This window comes from Ictalurus furcatus, chromosome 27 (genome assembly GCF_023375685.1).
Source record: "Ictalurus furcatus strain D&B chromosome 27, Billie_1.0, whole genome shotgun sequence".
Lineage (NCBI taxonomy): Eukaryota > Metazoa > Chordata > Actinopteri > Siluriformes > Ictaluridae > Ictalurus > Ictalurus furcatus.
The window spans coordinates 15,628,766-15,647,098 of NC_071281.1; the positions used below are offsets into that span (position 1 = coordinate 15,628,766).

At 37.2% G+C, this 18,333-nt stretch overlaps 1 protein-coding gene across 1 annotated transcript in view; it reads left to right on the forward strand.

The window, feature by feature from the left end:
• tox3 (TOX high mobility group box family member 3) overlaps positions 1-12,133 on the forward strand; it is a 67,770-nt gene extending 55,637 nt beyond the window's left edge. Inside the window, exons 4-7 of the mRNA XM_053616723.1 lie at positions 7,195-7,458; positions 8,058-8,282; positions 8,664-8,744; positions 9,217-12,133. Of these exons, the coding sequence (XP_053472698.1) occupies positions 7,195-7,458; positions 8,058-8,282; positions 8,664-8,744; positions 9,217-9,909 (1,263 nt within the window). The 3' untranslated portion in view covers positions 9,910-12,133. The remainder of the gene's footprint in view (positions 1-7,194; positions 7,459-8,057; positions 8,283-8,663; positions 8,745-9,216) is intronic.
• Positions 12,134-18,333: the final 6,200 nt, after the last annotated feature.

The window sequence follows — 18,333 nt, forward strand, 5'->3', positions numbered from 1 at the left end:
TAAACTATCTTTAATAGAGCTGACCTTTTCACGCTGGCCAAAGTTACTGACAGAATCATCCTTATAATTACCATATAGATGATTTCAGCCAAATGCCCCCCCCCCCCCATCCTTTCCTCACCCCTCTCCTCCTCCTCCTTCCCCTTCTCCTCCTCCTCCTCCTCTGCCAATGGAACATTTCCAAGAGCACTGTGAGGCTGATTGAATGGAAATTGAACTTGTTAACATTCTTTTCAGTGTGGAACAGCTCATACCAAGATGCTTTTAATAAATTCACCACTAACTCGCAACCCCCCATCCCCCCCCCCCCCTCTCTCTCTCTCTCTCTCTCTCCAGTTCAGCTCGCAGTATCGTTTCAGACCAGTCTGTCACATGCTTCTTTAAATTTCAACCCTCTTCCATTTTGGAAAGAGAGACAGAAAGGGATGTCTGTGTTTTTTTTTTTTTTTCCTTTCTTTTTTTTATGAGTGTTTGTGCGATCATGAGTGTGGTCCATGTTTTTTGGGGGCCGTAACAACCACTCTCCCTGGTGGTGGTTAAGGCTTTGATGAAAGAGGATTGGATAGTGTTTGAAGTAGAAGCAAACAGTCATCGATCAAAGGTGACTTGGTGTTTGACATGAATGCTGTGGAGTATTGTGTGATGTCAGATTCCTTTAGGCGCTGCGCTTTCAGAGCCTTTTGTGTCGACCGAGCCTGAGCTGTATACCGTGTTATGAAAAATTACCATCTACACCATTATATAAGCTTTTTTTTTTTTTTTTTTGCATAGCCTAAATTATGCTTTGGGATGAAAAATGAATGAACGGAATACATTTACTGGTACAAATAGACAATTAATCAAATTTGAAATGGGTTTTCTCTGCTAATTTACTCATAAGTTTTGAGATAATGAATAGTGCTCTTGAAATAACCAAAAAATGTAAGTAGTTACACCATTTAAGTAGTTAAAGTAGCTTGAACATAATTGCTTGACAACAGAAATATGGACAGTAAACATGAATGAAAAACAAACTAGCTAATGACTAGCTAGGTAGTCATACATTTGTTTGTAACTGGATAAATATATTCGATTCATTACACATGGACAGTTAACCAGATTGGAAATCTGTCTAGTTTGTGTTTTCCTTGATAAATTATTCATCTCAGAGGTGAGAAATAAAGGAAATTGTGAATGTTCTGCTCTTGAAATGTACACAAAAAAACGAACTAACTAAATAAATCAATCAATTCAGTTTAACTAGTTACATTTGCTACAACACTGTTGCTTGGCAACATAATAATGGACAGCAAACAGGATTGAAAAAAAGCAAAAACTAACTAGATAATGACCGGATTAGCAGGCCAGCTAGCTAGCTAGCTAGTAGTCTATAACTGGATAAATATTAGCAATATAATACAAATGAACAATTAACCACATGTAAAATATGTAGAGTTTGTTTCCTCTGCTAATTTTTTAACTAATCTCCAAGGTAACAAAGGAAACTGTCAATTCATCGTCTTGAAATGAGCAAGCCCACAACCACTAACTGTTAAATAACAAAAACACGGACAGGAAAATTTATGACTAGGTTTAGCTAGGTAGCAGCTAGCTAGCAGTCATGAAGTCATTTATAACTGGAAAAATGTTAGTAATACACAGATATGAACAATTAACCAGATTTGGAGGGTCATTTCTGAGGTAATGAAGGAAATGGGCAAAAACATGACATGCTAACCATTTAAGTACTTAAAGTTGCTAGAATTTGCACTGTTGTGAGGGAAAACTGAGAACACCCCAGGGTTAACAAATTGGGCTAAGGACTAAGTTCAGCTAGCTAGCCAGTGGAACATGTAATGTGTATAGTTTGTGTTTTTTTTTTTTTTCTGCTAAATTATTCATCTCTGAGGTAATGGAAGTTGTGAATGTTGAGCTTTTGAAAAGAGTTAAAACACAACACACAGTTGAAGTAAGTAAAAGTTGCTGGAACACTTGTGAGAGAAATATGGATTGTAAAAATAGCTAATGATTCGAGCTAACAGCTCAGCTAATTGTTTAGCTAAGTTGTTTACATAGACTTGTAAAGGCAGACAGTGAAAACAACACAAATATATCAGGAATATCAACATTTCCCCTCAGATGTCATGGCAAATTATGAAGAAAAGACACTGTATGACTAAAACCACAATGTAAATATACTTAGCATGTTGCCATATTGAGAAACAACAACATAGCTATAGCTGTCTTAGCTATTTGAATGAAGAATTCTTTGTTTATATTCATATACTATGAAATTGAAGAGAATGCACTTTTAAAAAAAAATAATAATAAAAAAAATTGCCCAATAATAAAAGCGTATAAATAACTAGATAGCTAATCAGTGCTTAGCATGTAAGAGAATATACAGTACCATGTGAAGCAGCACAAGGTCGATAAAGACATGTAGCTGATAATACACCAGATTTTATACTTCAATTATTAGACATTCATTCAAATTTCATGCTGAAACCACATCTTATTGGTGTATATACAGTATATGAATTCCACATAGGGCTTCTGTGGCTTAGTGAGAACATTACTTTGAATCTGTATCAATATTCTATATGCAAGTAGCTGAAGCTATTAAAGCCCTTGATGGAGATCTCTAGCTTGGGTTGTGTGATTATATGGTGACACACACACACACACACACACACACACACAAACTCAGCAGGGTGCATAGGACACATCTGGCCTCTTTGCTCTCTAGATAAGAAGTTATTTGCAGATTTATGAAGACTATCAAAAGCATCTCTGAAGATATGAGCTGTAGCCACAGACAAAGTTGCAATCAAAATGCAAATGGCAGAAGTGCAGCAGGGACATGAATAAACAGATTGGTTATTGACTTGCACCCCACGAGTCAGACTACTGTGACATTAAACATCTACATTTCTACTTAGCAAATTAGCCAACTCGGGCTGCAATGCACAGAAATCAACCTTTTTTCTTTTGTCTGCGGTCTTATTTAATTTTTATGTATATATATATATATATATATATATATATATATATATATATATATATATATATATATATAATTTCTTTTATTTTTTATTTTTTCTGGTAAAATTGGTTATGGTTCTGTGATCAAACGATTATGGGTCAGTTCAAATCCCCGGAGCTTCTTTTGCGGGTCCTACAGCAAGAGCTGTAACCTTCAGCTGCTTGGATTGTACTATTTTCCAGCAGAATGAATATCCAGTACAGAAAATTCTAGAATAAGTGTTACATATTTGCATACATTTTTTGTTATATTGTCAGAATTGTGTCTTAATTTGAAAATAACACAACATAATATATTAGTGTCAGCATGTACAGTACCAAATTTACTGGAACAAGACTTACAAAGCTCTGGAGCAACAAATAAAGGGCAGGAAGGAGCACTGATGTTGTTAACATGACTCCTGGGATGATTATTAGGACTTTGTAAGTCTTTTGGTGTGTCACGATTTGATTTGACCATCAGCTACAAATCACAGGTTTATATGAACTTGCGTGTTGTAATATATTAGCGTTTCTATAGTAACAACTAATTCACTTGTACGGCAGATACAAACATAACCGAAGACTCATAATAAATGGATTCAAATTGTGCTGTTATTCCTATAATCATGGATATGATGGAATTTTCTGTAAAGAGATATTTATTTAGAATTTATGGAAGGAGTCTCCAGTGTCAGAGATTTGGAACGGCCAGAGATAAAGAGGTGAGTTTTCCAACACGGGGAAGTCTTCAGGATGGACAGCCTGGCTTTTTGCAGTTAAATGAGCTGCATTTTTTTTTAAATTATTATTATTATTAACCTCAAGAGAAAGGAAAAAGGAGAGGCTGCTGAGCGAACGTCTGTTTTATTGCGGCTATAATTGAAGTTAGAACAGAACGTTTATTTTGGATGAATTATTTTGTGGATGTTTCACGACATTAAATGTACACTAACTATAAATGGGTAAAAACATATGGTGTTTTTTTTTTTTTTGTAATAGATGTCAGGGTGGTAACAGTAACACAGTAGCTTCATCGCACGCACTGATTATTTTCCAATAACAGCAAGTCCCCAGGTGTTTTAGTAATTCTATTGTGATCATGAACAAGATCGCATAATAATCGCATTGTAAATCTTGAAGTGAATTTTTTCAATAAAACACACAACAGATTTTTGACATGCAGCGCACTCCTTTAACTGAGAATCTCAGTGCATCGAAAATAGATTGTTTTTTTTTCCTTTTTATGTATCGCTAATTAAAACTAGCTTAAAATATTTCTGTGATCCTGTAAAAGATTTTAATTTCCTCCCATATGGCGCGCTTTTCTACTGTACACATAGTGCAAGTGGAATTGTTCCCTTTTTTTTTTTTCCATTTGTGTTTGGTGGCTGTTAGGTGTGTGTCACCACTGGGACGGTGTTGATGAGTTGTTACACAGATGGTCAGAGCTAATGAAATCGCAGTCTTTCCCCCTTTCTCTCTGTCTCTCTCTCTCTCTGTCTCTCTCTCTCTCTCTCTCTCACACACACACACACACACACACACACACACACACACACACACACTCACACACACATAAAAATCTAATCTCTAGATGAGTTTCTGGAGCCCGAATTAATGAATTAAAACGCATACCGACTCTGTCATTCCCCATTAGCGAATTTCATTAAAAAAAAGCCATTTCTCTTTTATTATTTAACACGATTTTTTTTTTATTATTTAAACATTGATTCTAATAAACACTAGCAGATGTTGCATTCGCCTCGTCATGTGTTCATAGGGAGTTGATTTGGCACGAGAAGGTGCAGAGGGAATAAAAGATGGACAATCCAATCTGTGTGTGTGAAAATGTGTTCTGTAGGAGTTGCTTTCACAGATCTGTGCAATAAGGCCAAGTGCAAGACTTTGTGATGTGTTGACACAGAGGGGAGATTGAGTTGGCGTCTCTGGGAAGGCAAAGCAAATGGAGAGAGAGAGAGAGAGAGAGAGAGAGAGAGAGAGAGAGTGTGAAGGACAGAAAAAATAAAGACAGAATGATAATATGAAAGAATATCACCTTGTTCTCCTCAGAGGCTGTTTGGTTTGGTTTTGCAGCAGTATTTTTTCTTCTTTTTCCTTTTTTGCCCTTTAATCATGTTGCAGTATGAGACTGGCAGCTGCTGTAATTTCCCTCTCAGTTCAATCAATGCGAAACACTTTCTTTCACTTTATCCCCAGCACTCACCACTCTCTCTCTCTCTCTCTCTCTCTGTCTCTCACTTTCTCTTCTGAAGAAACACAGTTAAGAGAAAATTTCCCAGTTACAGCTATATAAAGAATAAAATACAACAAAGCAAATAACCAAAGATGTGGTAGTAGGATACACCCTAATTCGATTATTTTCCTATAACACCACATCATGAGGTATTATATTCCTCTTTATACTGTACCAGTTTACCAACGATTACAATTTACAAGGCAAATAATCAGATGTCATGGTGGGTTGATTATTTTCCAATAACAGCACGATCCGTAGTGGTTTATTCCTCTCATACCACAGCAATTTGAACGAAACCCCACAAGAACAACGATTACAATTTATGAGGTAAATAATCAAAGATGTGGCAGCGCGATGAGCAGAAGTTGTCTATTTTCCTGCAACAGCATGTTTTTTTTTACTCGTCTTATACCACACCGATTTACCAACGATTACAATTTACAATCGCCGACGTTGTTTATGTGATACAACCACAGTTGATTATTTTTATTCCATACCTATTTGCCTATTTAAGCTTGCATTTGCACATTGAATCAACCGACGATTACAGTTTACAGATTACAAGGCAAATAATCAGATCTCGTGGTGGGTGTGACACTTTTTAAAGGTGGCAAGGAGAAGGAAGTCAGAGGCAGGCTTGACACACTCTCACGTGTTATTATTTTTCTCTCGCTCTTGGGTTTCTTTATTTACACGCACACACACACAAACTCTCAGCGCACACTTGGCGTTGTGCTTTCTCACACTCTCGAAGCGCATGTCTCTCCCTCGCTTATCCTCACCTCGTTTTGAAACAGAGAACATTCATTAGTCCAACATTCCCCACTCCTTACCACTTGCCTTCTCCGGCTCCGCCTTCCTTTTATACAGACTCCGCCTCCACAGTGGGATACACCCAAAATGTATTATTTCCAATAACAGCACGTTCCAAAGTGTTTTATTCCTTTTATACCACACCAATTTGCTAACACTTGCATTTTTTTTACATATTGAGGAATGAAACATTGTATATTTTATCCATTGATGGTTATGTTTACTGTTCCGGAAGCCCACAAAACAAGTTATAACATCTATAATCTGTCATTCCATCACCAGCCTCTTTTTATATATAACCATGGCTTGGAGTTTTATACGAAGAGAGAGAGGGAGAGGTCACCCATAAGCTCTCAAATCTAATCTGAGCTCGGTGATATATAGACATATTATACAGAAATATTTTCCCATCTTTTTGGCAGTCAAAGTGTGATGTATGAAACCTGCCAGCTGATAGATTTTCATCACCAAACATGCACTGCGGAATCATTTTGCAGCTTCATCACCAGCGCACTATGAGCTGTAACCTTTAGTACACTGGACTGCACTGAAGCGTATGGGATTTTGATTTGGCTGCAGAAATGCAGAGTGACTTACTGGAATAGTTATTCGACATAATTTGATTTTGTGGCTTTGCAATTTTGATGGGTTCCCAGAAGAGTGCTTACAGTCCTTAAGGAGAAATATCCCAGCGGTCCTTTCTGGCACAAAGTACGGCTGATAAAAGACATGAATCGAGATTTTATACGTCTAGCTGCGTCTACTTAGTGAGCAATTTCATATTATTTATATATAGTACATTATTACCCGTACTTACGTCTCTTATAAAATAAATCACAGGATTTTGTTACTCCGTGTCTTTTTTTTTTTCTTCCCTCTGACATTTTGGAAGCCTGCTTTATAGCCACAGTGTGGATGATTTGAGGATTGGGGTTTTTCCGAATTTTCTAACTTGTGGACTGATTTTAATGCATTCTTTTAACACTAAAATGCTTCTAGGGATTTAAAATGAATAAATATTTTAAAAGCACAGATCAGTGAACATTAACATGAGTGATAATTGTTTTTTTTTCCTTAATTATTTTATTTATTCATTTTATTATTATTTTTTTGTACAGGGTATTTCACAGGCTCAGCTGCGTCAATACCCACCAAACCCCACCATGGTCATGCGCTCCATCATCAACATGAACAACCCCAATGCGATGATGTCACGCAACCAGCTGACCACTATCAACCAATCGCAGCTGAGCGCCCAGCTCGGCCTCAACATGACCGGACCGAACATCACCCACACGTCCCCGTCTCCGCCGGCCAGCAAGTCGGCTACACCATCTCCATCCAGCTCCATTAACGAAGACGATCAGGACGATGGGAGTAAGGTGAGTGACCTTTGACCTTTGCGATACGACGAAGTTATTTGATTTCTTTGAGTAAGTACTGGAATATTCTTGCTAGTCTTTCAAAGGGTCTCTATGTGTCCTTAAAAAGTCGTCATTTTTCTGAAACGCCATTTTAAAAATTTTCTGTTATATTTTTTAATTTGATAAAGCTGAAATGGAATGTAGAGACAATAGAGATCTCAGACTTAGGCTTTTTATCCTATTATCTGTGGAGTTTTTGCTCACAACTCTGAATGACATACTGCATATGTACAATGCAGAATTATTGGCACTCTTTAAGAAAATAGGCTAATATATTATATTGTATTAAAATAATATTTATGAAATTAAAGAACCTTATTTGACGTTTTGTTATAGCAAAGGCCATTCTTATAAAAAAAAAAAATTATGCAAAAATTTACTATTTCTCACTTTAGAGCAAACATACTTTATTTTTTCTCCCTTTGGCCTTCTGTTTTTTTTTTTTTTTTTCCTTTTCAGGATTGAGCGTATATGTTGTTCGATTTTATTTCTGATCTTGTTGAACTCACACAATTAGCTTTTATAAAGCCAAACTCTCATTCCACACTTCCTTACAGATTGGTGAAAAGCGTCCAGCACCAGACGCTGGAAAAAAGCCCAAGACTCCCAAGAAAAAGAAGAAGAAAGACCCTAACGAGCCTCAGAAGCCCGTCTCGGCGTATGCACTGTTCTTTCGAGACACCCAAGCGGCCATTAAGGGTCAGAACCCCAACGCTACGTTTGGGGAAGTCTCCAAGATCGTGGCGTCCATGTGGGACGGTCTGGGAGAGGAGCAGAAACAGGTACATGAGTGCTGTAAACATGATTATGTTGTATATTCAGATGTCTGCATTGACATTGATTGTAGTCTATATAATTGTCTAGCCTTGTGTGGGAGATTCTGTAGTTCAGAGAACATAAATCTTATCTAGGTACAAAATATAGGTAATTCCAGAATTATTGGCACCCCTTATTAACATTTAAACTTTTGTTTCTTTCTTTGCAATTCTTGTTTCTTTCTTTGTTCCTTTTTTCTTGTTTCTTTCATTGCAATTTGAGCTGCATTTTAAACGTACGAAAGGTGCTTTGTAAATAAAGTTACTGAGAAAATGCCGCATTTGTTTATTGCCTGTTCTTCACAACGGCTTTACTTTTTCTTTTCTTTTTTTTTTTCATCACTGCAGGTTTACAAAAGCAAAACCGAGGCAGCCAAGAAAGAGTATCTGAAAGCTCTTGCTGCTTATCGTGCCAGTCTGGTGTCAAAGGTGAGATCTTCTGCTCCCCCCTCCCTCCTTCCCTCTCTCTCTCTCTCTCTCTCTCTCTCTCTTTCTCTCTGTCTCTCTCCATCTCTCTCTCAGTAGAGGTGTAAAGATAGCAGGTCGTGAAAGCAGCTAATGAGCACACCTCATTAATTCCCAGGATCTGTTTGCTAGCCTGTGGCATTAGCATATCTGTTAATGCCTGCTAAATTATTTGCTGATATTTGCATATTTGATAGGCATACATACAGTAGCGAGTCATTACCGAGATGCAGTTGCCACATCACGTGTTTTTTTCAGAGAACTTTGCAAATCCAATGAGAGATCAAAATGAAGGTGTTAAAGTAGGTAACGATGAATAGGTAATTGATTTAAGGAACAGATGATGTGTTTTATTTTTCAACCCGAAAAAAGTAGATTTTGTGCTATTCTTGAGTTGGATCTCTTTATTCAAATTCTCTTCCTCTTTTTCTCTCAGGCTGCAGCAGAGTCTGCTGAAGCTCAGACTATCCGTTCGGTGCAGCAGACCCTGGCCTCCACCAGCCTCTCCCCCGGCCTGGCTTTGCCCTCTCCGCTTTCCTCACCTCTCTCCCAGCACCCCTCCATGCCCTCAGCCTCCCAGGCCCTGCAGCAAGCCCTTCCTCGAGCCATCGCCCCAAAACCGCTTCAGATGCGCGTCGGAAACAGCCACGTCGTCACCTCGGTCACCGTGGCGCACCAAAACATGGCACCGGGCATGCCGTCGCAAATGCTGGGCCAGATGTCCTCGTCGCAGATGAGCCCGCCCATGCATGCGGCCATGCAGCAGCAGCATTTGCAGCACCACCAGATGCAGCAGCAGCAGATGCACCACCAGCAGATTCAGCAGCAGATGCAGCACCAGCATTTCCAGCATCACCTGCAGCAGCAGCTTCAGCAGCATCACATGCAACAGCAGCAGCAGCAGCAGCAGCAGCAACAGCAACAGCAGCAGCAAATGCAACAGCATCAGCATCAGCACATGCAAATGCAACACGTGCAGATGCAACAGATGCATCAGATGCATCAGCAGCAGTCGCATTCGCCCGTCCAGCACTCGCCTGGAACGCCACATTCGGCGTCGCTTGGAAGTCCGCAACCACCGCCTCCGCCGCCTCAGATCCAAGTCCTCTCACAAGTCAGTATCTACTAACTACAAAAAAAAATCCTGCATTCTCAACTTGGAGAGAGAAGACATAAAAAAGCATCGTTTCAAAGTTGCTTTTTTTCGAGTTGCACTTAAGAAGTGTGTAAGAATAACATAAGAATGTTACAAAGAACTGTCCTTTGTTCTAGATGGATATGCAGACACGTGTATAAAAAAGAAAGAAAGAAAGAAAAGGAACCGAAGGCTATTGCCCCGAATTTGTCTATAAAATAGGCAGAGCTATGAAGGGACAGAGTGCCTGATTGTTATTTTTCTGTGTGTGCTTTTCTTTTTCTTTTTAATCTCTATCTTTGAGAAAGTTTCTGGGCACATTGATGGCATAGAGACAGTTGGGTCAGGCGGATTTTTTTTTTTTATAGCAAAGCTTTATTTACGAGGCCAATATTGGTGATAACATTACGAAAGCTCTAAACAGAAAGATTCTGATAGCTTTTGACTTGACACCATGGAGGATGACATACAAATTGGAAGTATTGTTGAACTGTAAAGACGGGAACCTGAACATGCAGGCGCAGCTTATAACACAATGCGGAGGAGATCAACTGCTCTCTGGACAATATATCAATACAACTTTTCTTCCTTTTCTCCTAACTATGTTTCTGTAAAAGAACCTTGAGGGAGGAACCACAGAATCTCCACTTTCCACATCTCCGGAGAGAGCAAAACAAGAAGAACTTACTTTTATTACTGGAGAGAACATAACATACTGCCAGTGAGCAGATTTCTGTCAACTGACTCAAAACTGAAAACTCCCAATCCTGCTGCACATGAGCTGAGGAAACTTTTCCTCAAAAAAATAAATAAATAAAAATAAAAAAAACTCTGGCTCAAATGTGTGTATAAATAGCACTCCAAAAAAAAAAATCTATGTATTTGTCTTTACCTCAAAAATTTAAATTATGTTTCTGTTAAGTTTGTATTCATTTTGTGTAATAAAAGTGCATATTTTAAGGATATTTTAAGGAGAAATTGCAAAAAAAACAAAACAAAAAAAAAGTGAAGGACTCAAGCTAGTGTTTTAATGATTCATGTATTTTTACACTGTTCCTTGATGGCAATTTAAGTGAAGGGTGAAATTAAGAGTCCTAGCAAAGTCCTAGCAAAAGTTGGGGAAAAAATTGAAAGTATTTTCTGCCAGCTGTAAAAAAAAAAAAAAATGAAAAAGAAAAGAATACGGTGATGAAGACATTACACGGAAGGTGTACATTTTTCCACATCACCTGTTCGAGTTTGAATATGGAAGGCTTTAAATTCTGTTGGTAAACTGACCTGTGGATTGCAAACGTCACATAGTGCATCTCCTATTTTTTTTTGTTGTTGTTGACTTTTTTCGTTTCTAATGGCAGCAGTTCATTTGTTGTTTCTTTGCTTAAGAATCGAATCATCTGCTTTTTATAATCTGTCCATAGAATAAACACATTTCCATAGACTCACCTGGCTTTCGCACCATTACTAGGACTGTTCATTTTACAACAATCTTTTGTTTTAAAGAAAAGGAAATGATTCACATTCCATTATTAATGACACTAGCCATCGTTTTTGTATGACGCATTTCACTTCTTCGTGTTTCATTGTTTGCAATTTAAAATAACAATCACAAATATTTATTTGAAAGAAAGTCGATTCATTTCAAAGATTATATTAGCCATACTTTTGTATGATATATTTCCTCAATGTCTCCTTGTTAGTTATTAAAGACTAAAAAAAAAAAATAATAAAAAAATAAAGACATCCTTACTTCAAACTTTCAGCTCATTTGAACTTCTGGGGGGAGAATGTGGGGGGAATTTTTCTTTTTACAAACTATCCAGAACTCAAAGATTACCCAAGGATTTTGATGAAAAATTTTGGGAGAAAAAAAAAAAATTATTGCAAGAAAGTCTGATTTCTTTTCATTCACGTACGTCAACTGGAGCTTTCCGAAAAGGTGTTGAAACTGTTACAGCTTTAGCTCTGATGCTGACACTGGAGGCTCCTTCCGTAAATGCTAAATAAACATCTCTTAAGTGAAAAAATTAACATATCAACAATTATACAGCATTTTTAGTCTAGAACAAGGATCTACTGTCAGAGATGCTGTTATAGAAAATTAACACTTCAACACCTTCTGACCAATCAGAATCGAGAATTCAATGAGGTGATTATAATACAGAGGAATACATTTATTGTGGATTAGCTACATGGACATATTGGTAAAATCAGAGCAGCTACAAAGTATAACTCCATATTCCATAACATATTGTCTATTTAAAGGTAGCACTCTAGCTAACTGCTTACTAGTAATGGTGTTAGCTACCAAGCTAAATTGCAGCTAGCCTTCCTACTGTATACTACGTAGCATGTCCAAGCCATTATGCTTTGGTTTTAAAAGTGCATGCATGTAGAGAGCAGGAAGCCATTTGGGATTCATCCCAGTCTACAGGCTCATAAACTCCGTATAGCATAAAAATTGGTTGGAATCGTCTAGGCTTTGGTCAATTTATTCAATGGTTCAGTGTTTCAATGTTTGAGGCGTTGATCCCTTTCTGGAAGATGGGTATCTCCTCACTGAAGCAGCTAGAAGCCTGTTCTTGTTATGGCTGAAAATACCTCCCAGGAAACGTTGCCAAGATGGTCGTCGAGTGTAGAGAGACTTTCAGAGAAAGGTCTTCAGATATACCTCCTTTATTCCTCAGCCCCCCACACACTAGATACATTTCTAACATGGGCTTCAGGGGACTCCACCCTGTCTACCCTCCTCCCTTCCTGCTTGTAAACTGGGGGAAGGGCTGTGGGGCAAACTCTGATTATCATAAACACACAATAAAAATGAGAGGCCACCCCAGGGGCATACCTAAACTGAGGGATGGGAGGTGGGGGAGGGGAGGGGAGGGAGGTTGGAGGGGCTGCCCATTCGTTTGGGACCCAGACCCTCCAGGTTTCCATTAGATCAAAAAAAAAAAAGCACAGAGAGAGAGAAATTGAGTTGTTGGAGATGTACGTAGCTTGATTGCGAATGAAAATGCTAATCTAATCTTACTGGTAGAATTCAATTCCTCCAAGTATAACAGTTGCTGTGGATTAAGATATCAACGGACAGCTTAAACTTCTGATCCCACCATGGGGACGTTAAATGTTATCACAGTCATTTAAATGCTAGCCAGTAAGACAATTATGTATTGTATTGCTTGTTTATGGACACACATTGATGGACCTCTTTATACAGTAAGCCATTTGAACAGCTCTACTATTTACATTCTACTATTTACATACTATTTATTTAAAATAAAACTTGATAAACTTGAATCCCTGAGACTTTGGTTTAATCAGCTGATGGGCAAGTCCTGCTGACTAATCCACAAGCGTCAAGCTCAAGGCTTGCGTGCCAAATACATCCCGCTGTTTTTTATGTTTCAGTCAACACTCACAACCCATTGTTTGCAAAAACAATATTGAAATGTAGTAGTCTCTACTGCTTAACATTTTCACACTAGACCAGTGATATCTAGAATTCACACATGATCTGTAGCATAGCATAGCGGCTACTACTGCAAAAGACGACAACTTAGCGAGTGAAAACATATCGAGTATATCTAATATTTCCAAGTATAATATACTTACATACAATAAACCAAATATATGATTATTACCCCTATTTCTAGACAGTTACGCTTTTATTTTGTCCATTGGCAGATTTTCTATTTTCTAGAAATGCTTAAAATTAGCAAAATACACTGAAAAATAAAATCTCACCAAATTGGAATTGACTTAATTCAAATGCATATATTGGTTCCACGTGATTGAATTGAGTGACATTAACATAATATGTTTTTGTACAGCCAACGTGATTTGATCATGTTTTTTCAAAGCGCTGAATAAAAATCACACTCCGTGCTCTCACCTGAGCTGAGGATCGAACCCGTTTCATTGCCATCTTACAACGGCTGCATTACCGCTGCGCTATTCTACCACGTTTCAATCATGTTAATTTAATACTTTAGTAATAGTTCCTGTCAATTGCCAAGATCCTTGTGAGATTTCATAATGTAATTGGTTTGCGTTAATACTATGTGAATTGCTCATGCTCATAATTTACATAATTCAATTTAGTACTTAGAAACTTGTCGCAATTGAGTTTAGTATAAGCAATGAAGTCACGTTTTGATGAGAAACTTGAGAAATATTTTATGTAAGTTATATGTAATATACTGCATTCTATTAAATCTGACCCAGCACATATTCCCTTTTTTTCGGTATAGAACAAGATTATTTCAAGATTGAAATTAGTCAAGATGTCTAGAAATAGGTTTAGTAATCTTATATATTTTTTAGTGTAATCTTATAATAGGACATACTGGATTAATTTGATTACATTCAAGATGTTTTCACTTGATAAGATGTGAATGTACAGTACACATGGGCTCACATCTCACCTCGCTGAAACGCTAGTTAAAATGGATGCCTTTCTCTTGTGTTTGAAGTAAGAAATATTTCGGGTGTTGGGTTTTATTGTGATTCAATAATTCACATCAAATACAGAAATGCATCAGCCAGGAGAAGGAGAAATATGACTAGGAGAAATGTGAGACTAAGGACATGTATATTCTTAGGAGAGACTTCTTCTTAAATCTTTTTTTTTATGTTACATATTTTCTATATTTGGAAAATAGATGTGCAAAAGTCTTAGGCACCTTTTTCGTTTAGTACAAAATGTGTTATAGATGATTATTTTATGACTGCTGCATATTTGAATCCGTACAAAAACATTTTATATTTCTTAACATTACTTTTCAGACAAAAAAAAACCAAAACAAACAAACAAAAAAAAACATTATGAAAACTGCTGGGTTTTGCAAAAAAATAATAAAATAAATAAAAGAACTGCGACAGTCAGAGTCTCCAAGAGAACTGTGGCAGATGCTCAGTAAAACTTGCAGTCAATTTCCTTATACTGTAAAACTGAACAAATTTTACCTGTGACCACATTTTTTTTCCTTTTTTATAGCAGAGTGTTCTCACAGCAAATACTGGCTTTGTTTACTTTATTACTGTTTACTGCTTTTTATAGTACTTTACTGCATTTCTTTCCAAGACGTTTGCATAGTACTGTATATGAAAATATTTACTCACTTTTATCATGTAATAGTGCATACAGTTGAATCATTTTTGTTAGAAATATTGTTGTTTTTCCTATTCTACTTTCAGAACATTCGCATTATTGATGTTAGATGATAGGTTAGATAATATGTTTTAAAAATATATATTTTATAGCATTAGTTTATGGATCTTTACAGGCCTCACAAAAAACTAATATGGCCTGAGCAGGATTTGAGTTTGACAGCCTTTAGTTAATGTTTTATTTATTTTTTTTTCCATTAATTTTATGCATAATTTGTTACTATCACCGTATTTCATAAAAAAAAAATTATGTAAACTTCTAATAAAATTCAAGAGTTTTACCCACTGCTAAATATCACCATTTACATGCAGATTCATCCTTAATGACCAACAACCATGCCACATTCAAAGTCACTATGAACACATTTTTCCCACATTCAGATGCTTGATGAAAACATGTATCTGCATGATTTTATACATTCCGCTGTCATATTTTACATATTTTACAGAGCCCCATATTATAAAAGGAGTGCCTCCATTTTCACAGGCTCAAAAATAATTGGACAATTGACTGATAAGCAGTTTCAATGAGATAAAAGGTCTGGAGTTGATTCTAAGCATTTAATTTGCATTTCATAGCTATTAATAGCTGAACTCTCAATATGTGGTCCAAAGAGGTTTCAATGCAAGTGAAGGAGGCCATCGTTAGACTGAAAAGAAAAAAAAAACAAAAAAAACAAAACAGAGCTATCAGAGAGATAGCAGAAACTTTAGGCATGGCCAAATCACCAATTTGGTACATTCCTAAAAAAAAAAAAAAACAAAACCTCTAGAAAAAGCCTGTCCAGTTCTTATGTAAGATGAACTTGTACCAGAATGGTTGGAAGGGAATAATATGGAGAATGAAAGGAAGGGCTCGTGTTCCAAAGGATACCACATCATCTGTCAAACATGTGGAGGAAGTGTTATGGCATGGCATGTATGACTGCCAGTGGAACTGGGTCACTGGTGTTTATTGATGAGGTGCCTGCTGACAGAAGTAGCAAGATGAATTCTAAAGTTTAAAGAGCTATGCTTTCTGCTCAGATACAGTCAAATGCTGCAAAACCGATAGGACAGCTCTTCACATTAATGAAGGTGTCCCTTGATTGTAGACTTGTAGATTGTAGACTAGACAATGGTACGCCTATATCCTCCAGAGTGTTCTTGACTCGGCTAGATGTTGTGAAAGGGGCTTTCTTCAGCAATAAATGAATTCTGCAATAATCCAGGCCATGGAAGACTCAAGGGAGGAAACACAGCATTTAGTGGTGTCCATGGTTTCCAGACTTCAGGCAGTCATTGACTGCAAAGGATTTGCATCCAAGTATTAAACATACTCCTAATTTTTATGATTGTTAGTTTGTCCAATTACTTACTTTTGAGCCTGTGAAAATGCAGGGGAATGGCTGTAATTCCTAAACTGTTTCTAAAAAAAAATCCATTGTGGTGGTGTACAGAGGCATACAGATTATATATAAGAATTTGCTATATTTCTGCATAAATATCATCAAATTTTCACATAAGTCCTCAAAGTAGATAGAGAGAACCAAATTAAATAAATGAGACAAAAATATTATACTTGGTCATTTATTTATTGGGGTAAATGATACAATATTATAAATCTGTGAGTGGCAAACGTATGTGAACCTTTGCTGTCAGTATCTGGTGTGACCCCCTTGTGCAACAATAACTGCAACTAAACATTTCCGGTAACTGTTGATCAGTCCTGCACATCGGCTTGGAGGAATTTTAGCCCGTTCCTCAGTATAGAACAACTTCAACTCTGAGATGTTGGTGGGTTTCCTCACATGAACTGCTTGCTTCAGGTCCTTCCACAACATTTCTATTGGATTTAGGTCAGGACTTTGACTTGGCCACTCCAAAGCATTAACTTTAATCTTCTTTAACTATTTTTTGGTTGATTCTGGACCTCAACTAACTTTTGAATATTTCAAAATAATTCTCTTATTTGGAAGGTGTGTCTCAGACGATTCTCAGAAAGATTGGAGGTGAAATTTTTTGCATGTTTGTATTAAAAGCCTGTATAACAGTGATGGATTATAAATAAAAAATGAACGTGATTACTGTCTTTGGTTGTAGATATTATGGTAGTGGTGAGGGGCAACCCCGACCACCCAGACGAAATTCTTGCTAAGCCTCTGTGTGATAGTAATTAACTGAAAACACTGAAGAGACTGTCCTCCTTCAGGCTGAGTAGAATGGAGACATTTTTCCTCCCATTTATATGTTTGTACCTTAACAAAACCCCCAAACTGTATTTTGCACTGAATTAGCTTGTTTTAGAAAGGATAGTGTGATTGGTTATGGAGTTGCGAAGAAAAAGAAGAAGAAGAAGACCGGTTTCTCTCGGCGTGATTAATTGCACCATAGCTGTCCTGTCACAGTGTGTTTGGCTGAGAGAAAACGGCAAATAAGTGCTGGCAAACGGGCTTAAAGAGCCTGTGAAGAAAATGAAAATTACAATCAGCGGGTGTCGCGCGTGACCTGAATTCTAAACGTTCGAACAGAAGAAGGGCGCGCGCTTCTCAGCATAAGAGCGGTGTCCATAGCAACCGGGTGCGTTCTTTAAAAAGCGTGCGTAATGAGGGTCAGGGGGAGCTGCTATGCAGGAGTGCAGCATCAATAATACAACATAAAAACCGTGTTTATTCTATATTAGCCTAGTGAGGACCACAGTGTGGACTAATAGCTCACAGCGAGAGCCTCTACTAAAAATAGGTTACATCAGTTCATCGGAGCATGCACAGTTTATAGGCTACATATTATATTGAACTTGGATAATATTTATTCATCACAAAGCTGACTCTTGGGAAGAGGGTTACAGATCTGCAAACCCAGAGCAAATCATCTCAAATCATCATTACAGTAATGTTCTGTGCTTCTTGCTTTTACAACAACCTAAATTATTAACCTGGTAAGTGTATGGTAGAAACTCTAAAGTGCTGGGTAATTGTTTTAACGGAGTGTCAAGATATTTCAGCCATATTTTGCATGTTGGAATGCCCGATTATATGTTTTAAGAAGAAAAAGGTTGCGATGAAATACAGTACACTGCAGTTGTATTATTTAGAATAACAATAATAAAGGTGATGCACAGAGCTTTACACTAATTCTTATTTAATTTTCAGACATTTAAGAAGGAAATAAACTATCTATATCTAAATGTATACAATTTCAACAGCTCTGAGAGTGTGCCATCTTTTAGTCCAAATAACTTTACTTTCATTCAACTTTTAACTTTATTTGACA